Genomic DNA, 19737 nt, shown 5'->3' with positions numbered 1-19737 from the left:
CAGTACTGGGTACTGGGTTAGCTAGGAGAGGGGCATTCAAACATTAGAGGTGGTGCAAAGTGCCACAAAATTGATCCCTAGTATTAACGGTCAAATTTAAGAAGAAGCCTGCAGAAACTTTCATTTTTCATCCTTGGAGTAGTGTATATGACGACAACAACAACTTGCATTTGTAAAGCATCTTTTAACAAAGTAAAAGGCCTCAAGAGCATTTTCAGACAAATTTCAGCACCAAGCCACAAAAGGAGGTTGTATGACAGGTAACCAACAGCTTGGTCAAAGAGGTAGGTTTTAAGAAATGTCTTTGAGGAAAACATAGTGACGTAAAGAGGTTTGGCCAGAAATCCAGAACTTAGGGCTTAGACAGGTGATGACACATCACCAGCAATGGGCTGATGGAAATCAGGGATTTCCAAGAGGTGATTTCACAGAGATATACAGTGTATTGAATGGTATGGATAAAGTAAAACCAGAAAATGACTTTTTAAAAAGTTGTGACCTTTGGACATGGGAAAATAAGTCCAAATTACGAAAAAGCAAATTTAGGACACATCAGGAAGGTTCTTTTCATACATACAGATTGATTGAAATATGAGAGAGATCCAGATAGAATAGTGGAAGTGAGAACAATGGAACAATTTGAGAACAAGTTGGATGTTGTAATAGGGTCGAGGTATTATTGTAAAAAAAAAACCAGAGGATACTTTTTTTTTAGCACAGTGATTTGTGAAATATGCTGTCTAAAAGGGTGGTAGAAATAGATTAAATAGTAATTGTCAAAAAGGATGTGGATATACAGAGTATTTGAACAGGAAATATTTGCAGGGCTATGGGGAAAGAATTAAGTAGTGGGAATAAGTGGACAGCAGAAGCACAATGGGCCAGATGGCCACTTCCTCTCCTGTAGGATTCTATGATTCTGGATATATGAGCTAAAATGGAACAAATAAACCTCCACACCTATAATAATTTTGTAATTTGCTCTTGGGACATACTGGCAAGACTAGCATTTTTATTGCCCATCTGTTTTTGACCTTGAGAAGATGGTGGTGAGCCATCTTCTTGAATTGTTGCAGTCCATGTGATGTTGGTACACAGTGCTGTTAGGGAGGGAATTCCAGGATTTTGATCCAGCAGCAGTGAAGGGGTGGCAATATAGTTCCAAGTCAGGATGGTTTGTGACTTGTGCAGAAACTTGCAGGTGGTGTTTGCTGCCCGTGTTCTTCTAGATGCTAGAGGTTACAGGTTTGGAGTGTGCTGTCGAAGGAATCTTGGCGAGTTGCTGCAGTGCATTTAATAGATGATTCACACTGCTGCTACTGTACGCTGGTGGTGGAAGGAGTTGATGTTTATGGTGGTGAATGGGGTGCCAATCAAGCAGGCTGCTTTATCCTGGATGGTATAGAGCTTCTTGAATGTTGTTGGAGCAGCACTCATTGGGGCAAGCGGAGCATTCCACCACACACCTTAGTTGTGCCTTGTCAATGATGTAGAGGCTTCGGGGAGTCAGGAGGTGAGTTATTCACTATGGAATTCCCAACCTCTGACCTCCCCTTGTAGCCACAGTATTTATATGGCTGGTCTAGTTCAGTTTCTGGTTAATGGTAACCATCACCGCCCCACCCCCCGCCAAGAATGTTGATTGTGGTGGATTCAGCAATGGTAATGCCATTGAATGTCATGGGGAGATGGTTAGATTCTCTCTTGTTGGTGATGGTCATTGCCTGGCGCTTTTGTGGCGCCAATGTTACTTCCACTTTTCAGTCCAAGCCTGAATGTTGTTCAGGTCTTGCTGCATATGGGCATGGAGTGCTTCAGTCTCACAGGAGTTGCGAATGGTATTGAACTCTTGTGCAATCATCAGCAAACATCCCCGCTTTTGATCTTATGTTGGCAGGAAGGTCATTGTTAAAGCAGCTGAAGATGGGCCTAGAGTTCTCACCTGAGGAACTCCTAAACTGATGGCCTGGGGCTAAGATGATTGGCCTCTAACAGTCATAGCCATCTTCCTTTGCGCTGGGTGTGACTTCAGCCAGCGGCAAGAGTATCCCACCAATTTCCATTGAATTTAGTTTTGCTAGGCCTCCTTGATGCCACACTTGGTCAAATGCTGCCTGGATGTCTAGGGCAGTTATTTTCACCTCGCTTTTGAAATTTAACTCCCCCCCCCCCCCCCCCCCCCCCCACTCAGTTCTTCATGTTTGGACCAAGACTGTAATTGAGGTAGATCTGAATGGCCCTGGCAGAACCTAAATTAAGCATTGGTGTGCAAGTTCTTGCTGTGTAAGTGCCACTTGATAGCACTGTGAATGACACCTTCCATTATTTTGCTTGTGTTTGACAGTAGACTGATGGGAAAGTAATTGACAGGTCTGGTTTTGTCCTGCCTTTTGTGGGAAGAACATTCTTGGGCAATTTTCCACATTGTCAGATAGATAACAATGCTGTAGCTATATTGGAACAACTTGGCTAGGAGCATGGCTAGTTCTGGAGCACAAGCCTTCAGTACCTCGGCCAGTGTCTCCAGGATGAATCGAACTGTCTGAAGACTGGCTATTATGATGTGAATCTCAGGACGAGGATTATCTTGTTTAACTCTGCATTTCCACAGTTTTTAAGCCAACTTTATTCCTTTCAGCTCTGTTGGACCACTAACATTTGTACATTTGTAAACTTGGATTAATAATTATTAAATTCAACCTAGGTGTTAAATGTAGTCTCTGAAAAGATTTTTTTCAGGCAGATGTAAGATTAATCAACTACTGGATTTATCAAAATGAGAAATATGCCTAAAGCTGCACTCCTAACTGATGGATTTGCACATGGCTAGCTGAGCCCTTGAGTGTTTCCCAGCAGAAATATTGTAAAGCACCCAGTTTCTGCTATTTGATGTACTTTACATTTTAGCTGGATGTAAGCCAGGGGAGGACTGCCTCACTTCAAAACTCTTAAGCTTTTGTACATTTCTGCAACATTTTCATTGCAACCAACATAACTTAAGGTACAGTGGTTTGGTAAGACAAGCAGAAAAAAAGCAATGCTCAATTCATGTTTGAATTGAAAATGCTTTCTTTCACACAAATAGAAAATGAACCGTTCCACACTCCATGGACTTTTTTTTTGGAGGGAGCAGAAAATGTGAAGATCCAGTGGTCCTGTTTTATAAAAGATCTAAGGGAAATAATTTCTAGTCTCATTTCAATTCGCAACAGAAAATTAAGATCAAATTGAGCCAGTTGCACAAGGTATGTGAGGAGACAGTGATGGAAAGTAAAATATGATGGAATTGCATAAACAAGAAATTTAATTTACACAGTGCCTTATCACATCTTTGGAATGCCCCAAAGCACTTTACAACCTATTTATTACTTTTGAAATGTTTTCCCTGTTATACAGCCAAATGCAGTCGCATATTGGCACACATCAAGGTCCTATAAACAGTAAATCCATGAAGAACCAGATAATCTGTTTTCATTGGTTGATTGAGAAAGGAATATTGGCTAGATACCAGCAGAACTCTACTCTCTGCATAGTGCTATGAAACCTGATAAAACCACCCAAGCAAGCAGACGGAACCTCAGCTGAATGTCTAAAGGAAGGCATGTTCACTAACCTCAACATTCCAAATCACTGCAGCGAATTAAATACATTTGAAGTATAGTCATTGTTGTAAAGTAGAGGATGCGGTATCCAACAAGATCCCATAAATAACAGTGAGATACATGACCAGATAATCTATTTTAATGTTAATTGTGGAATAAATATTAGCTAGGACATAGGAGAATTCCCTTGTTCCTCTTCGAATTGTGCAATGGGATCTTTTACCTCCACCTGAGAGGGCAGAAGACCTCAGCTTAATGGCTGATCCAAAAGATGACACTTCAAACAGTGCAGCACTCTCTCTGCTTACTGAGGTGTGAGCCATTGATTTTGGGGCACGTTGTAAGTTTAAAGGCAAGGATTAGATTTTATCTTCAGTAACTTGTTTTTGTAGTTAATTTATTCATAGCTTTCAGCATTTAAAAGGCAGTTTGTATTCCCTTAGAAATTTTTCCCCTTCTATTCATCCACTTCCTTTTTAGATGACTAGTGCTCTGGTATGATTTCATAAGCTTTGGAAAATGTCCGGTAACTTATCCAAGTAGTAATTTTTCACGTGCAAGGTTAGACCATAGTTTTGGCATGCTGTTATACTGAGCCATCACTGAAGTCATTGGTCAAAAATCAAGTATGTGAACTTGCTGATTTCACACACTCCCTCTCTCTTTCTTTCTCTCCGCACAATCTCCCACAAAAAAACACAGGCTTTGGATATCAATGCCAATTTAGTGTCTGATACCACCCTTTCTGAATACTGTATGCTCCATAAAGGATGGAACCATAGCTTTACATCATTCCAACTGTTAAGCTCCAATAATTGTTTGGGAATGAAGACCGAAACCAAGACAGACTCCTACAGCTAGAGATAAAAGCAAAATACTGCAGATGCTGGAAATCTGAGACAAAAACAGAAAATGCTGGAAAAACTCAGCAGGTCTGGCAGCATCTGTGAAGAGAGAAACACAGTTAATGTTTTGAGTCCATTTGACCCTTCTTCAGAGGGTCATACGGACTCGAAACGTTAACTGTGTTTCTCTCTCCCTAGATGCTGCTAGACCTGCTGAGTTTTTCCAGCATTTTCTGTTTTTGTTCCTTCAAATAGAGTTTTATTATAGGTCATAAACCTCTCCACAAGCAAAACTTGCCTTTTACACTGCCAAATGGGTGCTTAGGTTGTTAACTAATGATTAGCTATTGAACCCTTTTAACTGTTTCCTTTCCCAACACCAACCAAGATCTGTTCCCCGCTGAAAGCCTACCTCGCACTTCTTAATAAATTCCATTTGTGATTCTGGTATACAGTTGCTGTCTTCAAGAGTGCTTTGAATTATACCATTAGCTTGTGAGCGTTGAAATTTACTATATAACTTGTCATCATTTGCAAATTTTTGGATTCTACCTAGATGGTAATTTTATGAGTTTTATAAATACAGGTCCTAAAAAAGTACCAAAGGCTTTTCCTCTGGTCAATGCTAAGCGATAAGATTTCTTCCATTTAACATCCCTATTTATTTCCTATTTTTTAAACTAATTTATCTAATTTATTGATAACTCATTTGTCTTCAGAGACTTCATTTAGTGGTGAGTTTATTATGAGATATCTTATTAAATGCCTTCTAAAAGTTAGCATGTATAACTACCATATTATTCTTAAGCAACAATTCTGTTACTTCAGATTGTTGGTGGCAGTCTTCCATCTTGTAAGACTTTGTGCTGTGGTGGTCAACTCTGTGTTAAGCATTGCCTGGCATGGCTCGGCAGTCCTTCTCTGCCATGTTTTCTACAGAGGAAGAGAGCGGGCCAAGAAGGTGCACAATTCCCTGGCCTCTGTTTTCTCTAGGCCTTCTTCTTGGCCAGATGAGCTTTTCGTTTCTGCTTGCTTCTTTCAATACCCTTCCAAACAGTCAGCCTCCAGAGGTCATGGCCATCAGCAAGTCTCCCAGTTGTCTAGGTCAATGTCCGCCATCTTCATATCACACTTGCAGGTGTTTGTCGTGGAGGCATGGACCCCAGGAGCTTGTGACCCAGTGGCTAGTTCACCATACAGAAGGTCATCATCGATTAGATGAACATGGCCAAGCCAAAGCAGACATCGTTGGCTTAGCAATCAGTGACGCTATAGGACCTTTGAGTTAGTGACCGTGTCCCACCAAGAGATGCTGAGGATACATCTGAGACAGTGAAGGTGGAAACTGTTCAGCTTTTTCTCCTGTCAACCATGTTTGTCCAGGTCTGACCACTGTAGAGGAGTGCACTGAGAATGCAGGCTTGGTAGATTCGCAGTTTGATATTCCCAGTCAGGATTGTGTTGTTCCACACACTCTCACTCAGCTTAGATATGACATCTACAGCTTTTGTGATGCATGTGTTAATTTCAGCATCAAGGAACAGATTAATGTTGATTGTGGAGTTTTGATATATAACATATAGATATCTATTAGGGTTGGAAAGTGACATAGTGGTAGGAATCCAGAGACCCAGACTAATGCGTGGGTTCAAAGCCCACCATGGCTGCTAGTAGAATTTAAATTCAAACAATAGACCTGGAATATGAAGCTAGTCTCAGTAATGGTGACCATGATAGCCATCATCAGTTGTTGTGAAAACCCACCTGGTTCACTAATGTCCATCAGGAGAGGAAATCTGTCATCCTTAGCCGGCCTGGCCCACATGTGACTCTGGACCCACAGCAATGTGGTTGACTCAATTGCCCTCTGAAATGGCCTAGCAAGCCATCAGTTTAAGGACAATTAAAGATAAGCAACAAACGCTGACCTTGCCATCGACGCTCTAATTCCATAAAAGAATTTTTAAAAACCTCCAGCGTCACATTGTCAATGCTGATAGATGGCAAAATGGCAACATCCTGGAAGACAAATGTTATGGTCCAAGATGTTACCATACTTCAAGGAGCTTCAGTAAATTTGTTAGGCATGACTTGCCTTTGAAAATGCATTTTGATTTAGAATTATTACTTTTAAGTTTGAAGTAATCTTGAATTGAAAATGTCGGTGTCTCTCACAACAGAAAGAATGTAAAAGAAGCAGGTTGGCTTCTCTAGAGGTTGTTCATGATTTCAAAGTAATATCTGCTGATGTTCAGAGATCAAACTAATTTGGAAAGCCATTCCACCCTCACCCACCTTTTTTTTAGGTAGATACCACAGTGTCCAAACACACAGATGTTTGCAACAAGCTGAATTATTGCCTGCCCACAGTAAAATTCTGTAGCACCAGCACCTCTTCGTATAAAACTCTTTAATTTATGGACTAAAGTTGTCACATGTCTCTATTCCTAAAAAAGTGCCTTTTTAGATTTCAGCTTAATTGTCAAATATAGCTTTTAGCATGAATGCCGTAGATTGTGGCATATAATTAGACCTTTGAAGCCTCAACATCCTTCCATAAATGGGGGTCGACTTATATGCCAAGTATAAAATGTGAACTGCTGGTGTTGGTGTGAAATATGAAACGAAAACAGTAATTGAAATTAAATCATTGTGAAATGTTTTATTGAATGAATTAATTAATTAATTCTACACGGATACCTTTAACCACAATCAAAACATTTTTAAAACCATCAAATTCATTTTCTCTGACATTTGATGCAAAGAGTTCATCGAATTTATTTTGAGTCACTTTAGCTATGGCATCATCAGGATCCCACTGTGGAGCAGATTTGGCACTTTCAGTTTCAGAATCATCCCTCCACTCCAAATAATCCCCCTCTCCTGCCACAACATTAGACATTTTCGTTGCATTAAGCAGCTACACCAACTTGCATTGCTCTGAAATTTTTACTGGACTTGGGGTTTGATTTGGCCCGCTTAAATGTGTATGTATGCATCGCTAGACACACTGCTCGTTGCACATTTGGCTTGGGCATCATCTCCTCCCATTCTTACACCAGTTTTTCACGAACACCAAATTCCCTCACTGAAGTGCAGCTATTTAATAAGTTAGCAAATGGTGCGACTTTTAGCTTGAAACCAGCTTCATAATTCACTCCTTTTGCTGGAGGACCCATTTCTGTTTGTTGTTTGCCATGCACGGTCAGTTCTGTGTGGACATGTGTTAAACTCCCATGCATCTCCTTGGCAATACAGCCCCGTATCACCTGCTTGATCCGAGTGCACCAACTTATAAGATGAGTAAAACGTGCATTTCTCAGGTGAAAAATTGAGGCCGACTCCTAATGCAAGTATAGCATTTCTTAGTAGAAAAGAGGGTTAACTTATGTGCCGGGTATAAGCTTAAACATGAATTTTGGTGCCAAAAAATGAGGTTGCCATATACGCCACTACCTGCAGGTAATTCGGTTCATTTTCACATGTCGATTTTAAAGTTCCTCCCCTCCCCCACAAGAATTTAAAACTCCACAAAAATAAAAGGATTTGTACATGCTTATTATGATACTGAGGCACAAACATAACCTTGATATCCAAGTATCGGTGATTGAATCATACCTAGTGTATTGTGTATGTTCCATTCTTTGAGAGAATGATAAATGATGACTGTTCCCTCTCTTAAGTTGAACATCATAACATTTTCTAGACCTCATTGGATCTATCAGGAAAGACTGAACTGGCTGGGGTTCTCTACTCTTGGCAGGAGAAGATTGACTGATGACTTTTTTTTAAGTCCTTTCATGGGATAGTCACTGGAAAGACCAGCATTTGTTGTCCATCCCTAATTGTCCCCAAAAAGGTGATGGTAAGCTGCCGCCTTCAACGGCTGCAGGCCATCTGGTTTAGGTACGCTTACGATGCTATTGGGAAGGAGGTCCAGGATTTTGATCCAGTCACAATGAAGGAATGGTGAAATAATCCCAAGTTAGGATGGTGTGAGGCACGGAGGAGAACTTTGAGGCTGTGATGTTCCCATGAGCCTGCTTCCCTTGTCCTGATAGAGGCCTTTAAAATTATGAGGGCATTTGATAGGACACATGTAGAGTGGCTGTTTCTCCTTATGAGGGAGCCCAAAATAGAACGACCAATCTAACATAAGTAAGGAGAAATTTCTTTGCTCAAATTGTGATTAGAACGTGGAACTCCACTGGTTGGAATAGTTGAGGTGAATAGCATAAATGCATTTAAGGGGAAGCTAAGTAAATAAATAAGGGAGAAAGGAATAGAAGGATATGTTGAAAGGGGGAAATGAAGTAAGGTGGGAAGAGGCTTACTTGGAGTACAAACACCAGCATAGCCCTGTTGCACTGAATAACCTATTTCCCTGCTGTAAAACTCACCGTGATTGTATGTAATTATTGCAGTATCCTCCTTTGTGACAAGAATTGGTCCAGGCTTTCTGTTTATGATTTATGAAATATGTGTTTTATATTTAATTAGGGAAAGGGGCTGCTGCTGGCCTTGTATAGTGAGTTCAGGGTTTCTTTTATTTTCCGGGGTACGTTTTGGGGGCTGAAGCTTTAGCGAATTTCTGAACCTGCATTCACTTTATGCTATTAGTACTGTTTTGTGGGGGTGAGTTCTAAAGTTTGTCTGATGATTAATCCTCTCCATTAGTTGACATTTAAAGTTCTGAATGAGTGAGTGGTGTTCTGTGGGTGGTGATATGGACTGCGTCACTTCACGAGTGGGCAGGTAGGTGTATTCAGAAACAACAGGCAATGCTAAATACAGAAATTGTTTTGCATTTGAACTTTTAAAAAAAATCTAATTTGGAAATGCCTGGTTTTTTTGATCGCCTCTAACAAATCAGCAGTGTTGTCTGCTTTTGCAACATTTTAAAATGGTTAGTCTTTCCCTTCAGTCTGAGGGAGTAAACCTTATGTGAGGACACAGTGATCTAGATTACTGACGTATCCTGTGGGTGGTAGGGTGTTTCCTGTAGCGTGTGCCTTTTTGATGGAAATTAAGAGTTGCTCATTTATTGAGATCAGCAACGCAACTATGTGATGGGATCAGGGCACTTGGAGAAAGGGGAGTGGTGAAGGGAATGCAGTATAGCTCTCTTATGCTGTATCTAGCCAAACTTAAGCCTGTAATCTGAAGTAAATATCATGCTGTCATTCCTTATTGGCAATCTTAGTGTCTCACTTATTTTCACCTTCCTGTATATGTTTCCATTAATAAACAGGTGGACACTTAACAGCGTTAACATTATGGACGCTAACATTTAACTTTGATTTGTTTTTTCTTCCTGGTGAACGTACCAAAAGTTCATTATTTTATTGCAACCTCATTTTTATTCTATATATTGCACGTACTGACCTGTGCCATTCTTCAGTTTGAATGATGCCTTGCTCCTATTATCTCTATATATTTGGTGCTAAGACGTAAAGGAAAATCACCTGAATGGCTCAATACCGAGTTTCCTCTATCTCAGAGTAGGAGAGCCAAGTTCCCCTATTTTAGAGTCAGTTTGGTATGTGCAGATGTAGGGGAAAAAATATTCTAATTGACCTGTGTCCAGATTTTGAATTAGCAGAATTTTGAGATAGCAGAATTTGTTGGTGATTCACAAGACAATGTTCTCCACATTAGCTATGCTGTCTTTCCTTCATCTTCCCCAGAAAGCATGCATTAAACACAAACACATGCACAATATTTATTAATTTAAAATTCCTATCCAATTTCATAATTGAAACAGTGTTGTTGATGAACATCCAGAGTACTTGAGATGCATTCATATTCATCTTGGATTATTTTCTCAGCTAAATACATTTTCTCATGTCAATGTGTTTATTTCTACCTTACTATTGCCTGCTTCTGGTAATTTTTCTTCTTGTACTTCAGTGCACCTGTTTGCCATTGTAATTGCCATCAATAAATGAATGACATGCAAATTGTCAGCATAAAGGAAGTCAACAATAACTACTGGTTTTATGTCTTTTACTGTCGTCATACGGAATTGATATATTTATACTTGAATTTTGCGACTTTTTCGTTTCCTGGGAAGTAATCGTTGCTAGCAAGGTTGACATTTGTTACGCATCCTGAATTGCCCTTGAGAAAGTGATGGTGAGCCATCGCCTTGAGCTGCAGCAGTCCAATCGTGTAAGACTTGGAGAGAAACCTGCAGGCAGGCGGTGATGTTCCCATGCGCCTGCTGCTCGTGTTATTCTAGGTGGTAGAAGTCGCAAGTTTGGAAGGTACTGTTGAAGGAGGCTTAGCAAGTTGCTGCCATGCAACTTCTAGATGGTACGCACTGTTGCCACTGTGCACTGGTAGTGGAGGGAATTAATGTTTCAAGTGATGGATGAGATGCCAATCAGACAGGCTGCTTTGTCCTGAATGGTGTTGAGCTGCTTGAGTATTGGAGCTGCACTCATCCAGGTAAGTGGAGAGTATTTCATCACATCCTTGATTTTTGCTTTGTAGGTGGAGGAAGGGCTTTGGGGAGTCAGGAGGTGAGTTACTCATCAGAATTTCTAGCCTCTGACCTGCTCTTGTCACCACAGTATTTATATGGCTGGTCCCACTAAGTTTCTGGTCAATGGTAACCCACCCACCCACCAATGATGATGCTGGTGGAGGATTCAGCCCTGGTAATGCCATTGAATGTCAAAGGGAGATGGTTAGATTCTCTCTTATTGGAGGTGGTCATTGCCTGGCACTTGGGTTGATGTGGCCTGCACCACACAAGGAGTGGTGCAGGCCACATCATGAATGTTGTTCAGGTCTTGCTGCATGTAGGCACAACTGCTTCAGTGACTGAGGAGTTGTGGATGATGCTAAGAGCTCTGCAGCCATCAGCAAACATCCACATTGCAGTTGGAGATGGTTGGGCATTGGACGCTACCCTGAGAAACACCTGCAGTGATGTCTGGGCCTGCTATAATTGCCTTCAACAACCACAACTGTCTTTGTGTGAGGTATGACTCCAACCAGTTGAGACTTTGCCCCCTGATTTTCATTTACTTCATTTACTGGGGCGCCTTGATGCTGTACTCGGTCAAATGTTGCCTTGATATCAAGGGCAGTCGCTCTCACCCCACTCCTGGAATTCAGTAGTTTTGGCCATGGTTTGAACCATCAATCTTATGAAGTCTGGAGCCAAGAACTTCAGGCAAAACCCAGCTGAGCATCATTGAGCAGGTTATTGCTGTGTAAGTGCTGATTTATAGCTCTGTCAGTGACACCTTCCATCAGTAGGCCCAACTATCTTCAACTGCTTCATCAATGACCTTCCTTCCATCATAAGGTCAGAAGTGGGGATGTTCACTGATGATTGCACAAAGTTCAGCACCATTCGTGACTCCTCAGATACTGAAGCAGTCCATGTCCAAATGCAGCAAGACCTGGACAATATCCAGGCTTGGGCTAAAGAGTGACAAGTAACATTCATGCCACACAAGGGCCAGGCAACGACCATCTCCAATAAGAGAGAATCTAACTATCGTCCCTTGACATTCAATGGCGTTACTATCGCTGAATCCCCATTATGAACATCCTGGGGGTTACCATTGACCAGAAACTAAACTGGACAACCATATAAATACTTGTGGCTACAAGAGCAGGTCAGAGGCTAGGAATCCCGTGGTGAGTAACTCACCTCCTGACTCCCCAAAGCCTGTCCACAGGCTTTGGGCACAAGTCAGGAGTGTGATGAAATCCTCTCCACTTGACTGGATGAGTGCAGCTCCAACAAAACTCAAGAAGCTCAACACCATCCAGGACAAAGCAGCCCATTTGATTGGCACCCCTTCCACAAACATTCACTCCCTCCACCACCGATTCATAGTGACAGCATCTACAAGATGCACTGCAGGAGCTCACCAAGGCTCCTTCAACAGTGCCTTCCAAGTACACGACTGCACTAGAGAGAGTGCAGAGGAGATTTACCATGATGTTGCCTGGGCTGGAGAGTTTTAGTTATGAGGAGAGATTGGATAGACTAGTTATTTTCCCTGGAGCAGAGGAGATTGAGGTGTATAAAATTGAGGGGCATAGATAGGGTAGACAGGAAGGAATTTTTCCCTTTGGTGGAGGGATCAATAACCAGGGGGCATAGATTTAAGGTAAGTGGCAGGAGGTTTAGAGGGCATGGGAGGAAGAATTTTTTCACCCAGAGGGTGGTGAGAATCTGGAACTCTCTGCTTGAAAGGGTGGTAGAGGCAGAAACCCTCATAACATTTAAGAAGTTAGAATAGTTAGGTACTTGTTTGACCGGCGTGGACTCGATGGGTCGAAGGACCTTTTTCTGTGCTGTAGACCTCTATGATTCTATGACTGCTACCATCTAGAAGGACAAGGGCAGCAGACACATGTGAACACCCCCACCTGGATGTTCTCCTCCAAGCCAGTCACAATCCTGATTTGGAACCGTATCACCGTTCCTTCACTGATGCTGGGTCAAGACCCTGGAACTCCCTCCTTAATAGCACTGTGGGTGTACCTGCAGCGGTTCAAGAAGGCAGCTCACCACCACCTTCTCAAGGGGAATTAGGGATGGGCAATAAATGCTGGCCTAGCCAGCGACGCCCACGCCCCATGAATGAATAAAATAAAAACTTTAATGACTGAGAGTAGACTGATGGGGCGGTAATTGGCCAGGTTGTATTTTTTCTGCTTTTTGTGGACAGGACATACCTGGACATGCCAGGTGATGCCAATGTCAGAGCTATACTGGAACAGTTTGACTAGGGGCAAGGCTGTTTCTGGAGCACAAGTTTTCAGTACCATAGCCGGGATATTGTCAGAGCTCATAGCCTTTGCTGTATCCAGTGCCTTCAGCCATTTCTTGATTTGATGTGGATTGAATTAAATTGGCTGAAGACTGGCATTTGTGATGCGGAGCACCTTGAGAGGAGGCTAAGATGGACCATCCACTCAGCAATCATGGCCGAAGATGGTTGCAAATGCCTCCGCCTGCCTTTGACATGTTGGGCTCCCACATCGTTGAGGATGGGGATGTTTGTGCAGCGTTCTCCCCTGGTTAGCTGTTTAATTGTTTACCACCCTTCACGACTGGATGTTGCAAGGTTACAGAGCTTTGATTTGATCATTTGGTTATGGGATCACTTAGCCCTGTCAATCACATGCTACTTCCACTGTTTAGCATGCAGGTAGTCCTATGTTGTAGCTTCACCAGGTTGGCATCTCATTTTTAGGTATGCCTGGTGCTAATCCTGGCATGCTCTCCTGCACTCCTTGTTGAACCAGGGCTGAGCCCCTGGCTTGATAATGGTAGAGTGAAGGATATGCCAGACTATGAGGTTACACATTTGTGGTTGAATACAGTTCTGTTACAGATGGCCCTCAGCACCTCATGGATTCTTAGTTTTGAGCTGCTAGATCTCTTCTGAATCTATCCCATTTAACATGGTGAGAGTGCCACACAGCACGATGGAGTGTGTCCTCAGTGTGAAGACAGGACTGTCTCATACCAATACTGTCACGAGAAGATGCATCTGTGACAGGTAGATTGGTGAGGACATGGCCAAGTAGGTTCTTCTCTTATATTTTTAACTCATCACCTGCTTCAGGCCCAGTCTGGCAGTTATGTCCTTCAGGACTCAGCCAGCTCAGTCGGTAGTGGTGCTACTGAACCACTCTTAGAGGTGGACATTGAAGTCCCCTGCCCAGGGCACATTCTGTGCCCTTCTTTACCCTCAGTGCTTCTTTCAAGTGATGTTCAACAGGGAGGAGCACTGATTCATTGGCTGAGAGAGAGTAATAGGTGATAACCAACAGGAGGTTTCCTTGCCCCTGTTTGACTTGATGCCATGAAACTTTGTGGGGCCTGGAATCAATGTTAGGACTCCAGGGCCACTCCCTCCTGATTTTATACCATTGTGCTGCTACTTCTGGTGGATCTGTCCTTCCATTGGGACAGTACATATTAGGAATTGTGATGGAGAAGTCTGGGATATTGGCTGTAAGGTATGATCTGGTGAGTATGACTATGTCAGGCTCTTGATTAACTATCCTGTGCTCCCAATTTTGGCACAGGTCCCCAGATGTTAATCAGGAAGACTTTGCAGAGTTGATTGGGCAGGATGTGCCTTTGTCATTTCTGGTGCTGAGGTTGACACCAGGAGGTCAGTCCAGTGTTATCCTTTTTTGACTCTTCTGTAGCAATTTGACACACCCGAGTGGCTTGCTGGGCCATCTCAGTGGGCAGTGAAGAGTCAATTATATTGTTGTGAATATACAGTCACATGGAGGTCAGACTGGATAAGGAAGGCAGATTTCCTTCCCTAAAGGACATTTGTGAACCAGATGGGTTTTTACAATAATCCAGTTAAGTTCATGATCACCATTTCTGAGACTAACTTTTGAATTCCAGATTTATTAATTAATTGAATTTAAATCCCACCAGCTGCCAAGGCTATTATGAGATTTGGAGCCTAGTGGTCCTGGCAGAACCCAAACTGAGCATCAGTGAGCAGGTTAGTGGTGTGTAGGTGCTGTTTGATAGCACTCAACAGTTCCTTCCATCACGTTGATTGAGAATAGACTGGCTGAGCACTAGTTGATTAAATTTTCCCTCCCTTTGTGGATAGGACATATCTAGGCAAATTTTATTGGGTAGTTGCCAATTTGTAGCTATCCTTTTATGTATACTTGCTTATGCTCACTTGTTAGTAGTTTTTGTCATAATATCTCAATGTTTATGGATGAAATTTATTCAAAACGGATCAAAACTTTCTTAAAAGGAAAAAAATTAAAAGAAATTTATGATGACCTGAGACACATTCATATTTATTTTATTAAATCTTCTTCAAATGGATGAAACTAAGAAGTTTTAAAATTTGTATAAGCTTGAAGTGTTAAAGTTTGTTTTTATGTTAAACAACCTTCTTTCCTACTATTCCCTCTTTCCTTCCTCCCCCAATCCCCCCTCCCCTCAACCCAAGGAAAAGCTTCCAACCACAATACTAAATATTTCAGGTCTTTGATATGTATAGCAGGTTAAGATTTTATGCTTCCCTGTGGCATTGCAATGCAGTATACCAACATCGAGTGTAGACTGATTTAGCATCCTACAAGATGCTCCTGAGTTCTTGCTCTCATCAAGATCATTTTAGGGAGGAGCAGATTCGAGACTTTTAGGGTACAGAGTGACATTTTGCTGCAGGCCGAGGAGCAGATTATGCTCAGTCACAGATCATACATAATTAAGAGAGAAAAATTGAGGCTGTTCACCTTAAGATAAAAAGAACTGTGTATAGCTTCTTCAATTCATTTCACTGAGTTTTTTCTTCTTCTCACAGGAGCTGTTGGGGCTCAGCCCCTCTTCACGGTGCCAAGGCGTCCAGGATGTGGCACCATGGGAAAACCGATTAAACTGCTGGCCAACTGCTTCCAAGTAGATATCCCAAAGATTGACGTCTACCTCTATGAGGTAGATATTAAACCAGATAAATGTCCTCGCAGGGTAAACAGGTGCGTATAGAGAAGGGGATAACACTTGGAGGTGGAAAATCAGGAGCATTAGAGTTATTTGTATGTCCACTTCTTTCTTACTGGGAGTATCAAACAAACTTGATTTTGTTGTTTAGCAGCATGATGTGTGAAGTGCACTGTTGGATAATTTTGACTGCTGAGTTATCTTCAAAGAACACGAAAGATTAAAGTGTGCCATCACCATTGCCATTTAAATAATACTTGACTGAGCAATGAGAGGAGTATTAAGTCACTTTCAACATACAAATGCAATAACTCAGTGACATACCTGGCATTGGGTTATGACTAGGCTAGGGAAAGTCTGGATATTTTTGACAAGATCGGTAAATTTTATAGCTTTTACGACTTTCTAAATTTCTTGATGTTTTTTCATTTCTTAAAAACCTAACAAAATACTACAGAATTTTTGGTTTGTTCAATTTTAATTTTATTTTCTCATCTGGTTGGTTGTTCACAATGTGTTAAAATAGCTAGTCACCATGTTTAAAAGCTGCCGCTACTTGAAGGTGCCCTTCTGTTCCATCTCCCCCCCCCCCCCCCGCCAACATCTCATTTGAGTATAGCAATCGTTCATTAGTTCAGTGGGCAGGCAATATATTTCCAACCCTGTAACTACCTCTAACTGCTTCCAAACAATAGTTGGTTGAATGGTGTGGTTTGATTTGCTATCTGTCCCACTAGTGAAACCATTCTTGGTCTTGGCACTTCCCTAATAGTCAGATTGAAAATGACCGTGTAAGGAATCAAATTTGTAAACCCATGTCCTACCAATCTATGATGCATTGTACTAGAGTACCCAGATCTACTGCACTACCACTGATATTTAAATGGTAATTAATTGTTCTGCATGCTCCAACTGTTCCAAAAGGTCCATGTTGCAGAATGATTTAAGTTTCAGAGCAAGTCCAAAATGTTGCTTCCACTTCGAAAACATAACTGGTACCTTAAGCTGTTACCTCATTTCAGCCATTGAAAAAATAGCACTTAGTGGCATGTTTTATTATTGAAGGAATGGATTTAATGTGACCTGAAAGCAGCCAGCATTTAGAATATTTGCTGTATAATGAAATATTTCAGTTCCAATTCCAACTACTGTCTTGGCATGCATCAATTTAAACTGGAACTATATTGGAGTTGGAAATGGGACTTCTATTTGGTTTGGAGAAGAAAGTTTTGAGAATTAAGATCACAATTCTGGAAAGTTTAGTTTTAAAAAAAAATAGTTTTAATGGGAGTGGAATAGTCTTTCCAAATCAGTGTTTCAGTATGCAGTGTTAGTAATAGTGTCACATAATTCAGTACACTATAAATCAGCTCTTAGATAATTAAATTAATGTAAAGACACATGCAATTTAGAGGCCAATGGATTGGTGAGAGTGATGTGACACTAATCTCTGGGAATCCTAGATGACATTTTGAATTATTTGAACAATTATATAATGGTCATGTGGATCCTAAAACTAGGCTGCAGCATTAAATCATTTTAAGGTGTTTATTATTTTTTATAATACGTGCATTGTGAAATTCATAGTCACTTTCAGTTTCAGGAGCTTGCTGTGCTAACAGTTGGGTAGATACTAACAGCTTGTGTCTAAAGTCCACTTGCAAGGGTTATTGCTGAATGTGGCTTCAAGTTTGAGGGATATATTTATTATAAGCTGATAGTAAATGTCATTGCCATTGCAGGAACTCGGGGCTCTCTGTGCACTATGTGCAAGTCAAATGACTGAGGTGGTGCCTACAATATAATTTCTCTCTTGGGGGGGCACGTTAAATTTTGAAGTGTTCTTCAGACTTCTGTGAACTTCCACAATATGAATTGTATTCCAGTGGAGGTTTAACCAGTAGGATTTTGCTGATTAATGTTGGGATTTGGTGTCATCCTCTAAAATAGATTTTAATGAAAGTATGACTTATTCAAAACCTGCTGCCAACTTCTGTAGCCTTTGCTAATGAATTACCATGTTTGTAATTCAAAAATAAACCTTGTTATGAATTCACAGAATCACAGAGTGCAGAAGAGGCCCTTCGGCCCATCGAGTCTGCACCAACACGTGAGAAACACCTGACCTAGCTACCTAGTCCCATTTACCAGCGCTTGGCCCATAGCCTTGAATGTTATGATGTGCCAAGTGCTCATGCATGTACTTTTTAAAGGATGTGAGGCAACATGCCTCCACCACCCTCCCAGGCAGTGCATTCCAGACCGTCACCACTCTCTGGGTAAAAAAGTTTTTCCTCACATCCCCCCTGAACATCCTGCCCCTCACCTTGAACTTATGCCCCTTTGTGACTGACCCTTCAACTAAGGGGAACAGCTGCTCCCTATCCACCCTGTCCATGCCCCTCATAACCTTGTACAGCTCGATCAGATCGCCCCTCAGTCTTCTCTGCTCCAACGAAAACAACCCAAGCCTATCCAACCTCTCTTCATAACTTAAATGTTTCATCCCAGGCAACATCCTGGTGAATCTCCTCTGCACCCCCTCCAGTGCAATCACATCCTTCCAGTAATGTGGCGACCAGAACTGCACACAGTACTCCAGCTGTGGCCTCACCAAGGTTTTATACAACTCCAACATGACCTCCCTACTTTTGTAATCTATGCCTCGATTGATAAAGGCAAGTGTCCCATATGCCTTTTTCACCACTCCACTAACATGCCCCTCCGCCTTCAGAGATCTATGGACACACACGCCAAGGCCCCTTTGTTCCTCAGAACTTCCTAGTGTCATGCCGTTCATTGAATACTTCCTTGTCAAATTACTCCTTCCAGATTACTCCTCACACTTTTCAGGGTTAAATTCCATCTGCCACTTATCTGCCCATTTGACCATCCCATCTATATCTTCCTGTAGCCCAAGACACTCAACCTCACTGTTAACCACCCGGCCAATCTTTGTGTCATCCGCAAACTTACTAACCCTACCTCCCACAGTCATCTATGTCGTTTATATAAATGACAAATAATAGGGGACCCAGCACAGATCCCTGTAGTACACCACTGGATACTGGCTTCCAGTCACTAAAGCATCCTTCTGTCATCACCCTCTGTCTCCTACAACTAAGCCAATTTTGAATCCACCTTATCAAATTACCCTGTACCCCATGTGCATTTGCCTTCTTTATAAGTCTCTCATGTGGGACCTTGTCAAAGGCTTTGCTGAAATCCATATAAACTGCACTACCCTCACCTACACACCTGGTCACCTCCTCAAATAAACTCTTTCAAATTTGTTAGGCATGACCTCCCTGACAAAGCCATGCTGACTATCCCTGATCAAACCTTGCCTCTCCAAGTGTAGATAGATTCTCTCCTTCAGAGCTTTCTCCAATAGTTTCCCTACCACTGGCCTGTAGTTCCCTGGCTTATCGCTACAATCCTTCTTAAATAGCGGAACCACATTAGCTGTTCTCCAGTCCTCTGGCACCTCCCCCGTGGCCAGAGAGTAATTAAAAATTTGGGTCAGAGCCCCTGCGATCTCCTCCCTTGCCTCCCTCAGCAGCCTGGGTCACAGATCATCCGGACCTGGAGATTTGCCCACTTTTAAGCCTGCCAACACCTCCCTATACCTTGTCACTCTCTATATCAATTTTCTTAAGAACCTCGCAGTCTCTCTCCCTGAGTTCCATACCTTCATCCTCATTCTCTTGGGTGAAGACGGATGTGGTATTCATTCAACACTCTAGCAATGTCCTCTGGCTCCACCCATAGATTGCCCCCTTGGTCCCTTATGGGCCCTACTCCTTCCCAGGTTATCCTC

General features: G+C 41.9%; 1 protein-coding gene across 4 annotated transcripts in view; it reads left to right on the top strand.

Annotated features, from left to right (window-relative positions):
- The window catches only part of LOC144695953 (protein argonaute-3), a 163748-nt gene that overhangs the window by 46178 nt on the left and 97833 nt on the right, over positions 1-19737 (top strand). For 2 of the 4 annotated variants that reach the window (XM_078567064.1, XM_078567063.1), the window contains exon 2: positions 15781-15952. The exons of 1 other annotated variant lie outside the window; for it this stretch is intronic. In XM_078567064.1, coding sequence (XP_078423190.1) covers positions 15781-15952 — 172 coding nt within the window. Of the gene's footprint in view, positions 1-15777; positions 15953-19737 lie in introns of those variants that run through there. One more of the 4 variants, XM_078567067.1, reaches the window with a different exon arrangement.

Source organism: Cetorhinus maximus, chromosome 21 (genome assembly GCF_964194155.1).
Source record: "Cetorhinus maximus chromosome 21, sCetMax3.hap1.1, whole genome shotgun sequence".
In the NCBI taxonomy this organism is placed as follows: Eukaryota; Metazoa; Chordata; class Chondrichthyes; order Lamniformes; family Cetorhinidae; genus Cetorhinus; species Cetorhinus maximus.
Note: the sequence above shows the minus strand (reverse complement) of the source record. Positions and strands in the feature narration are given on the sequence as shown.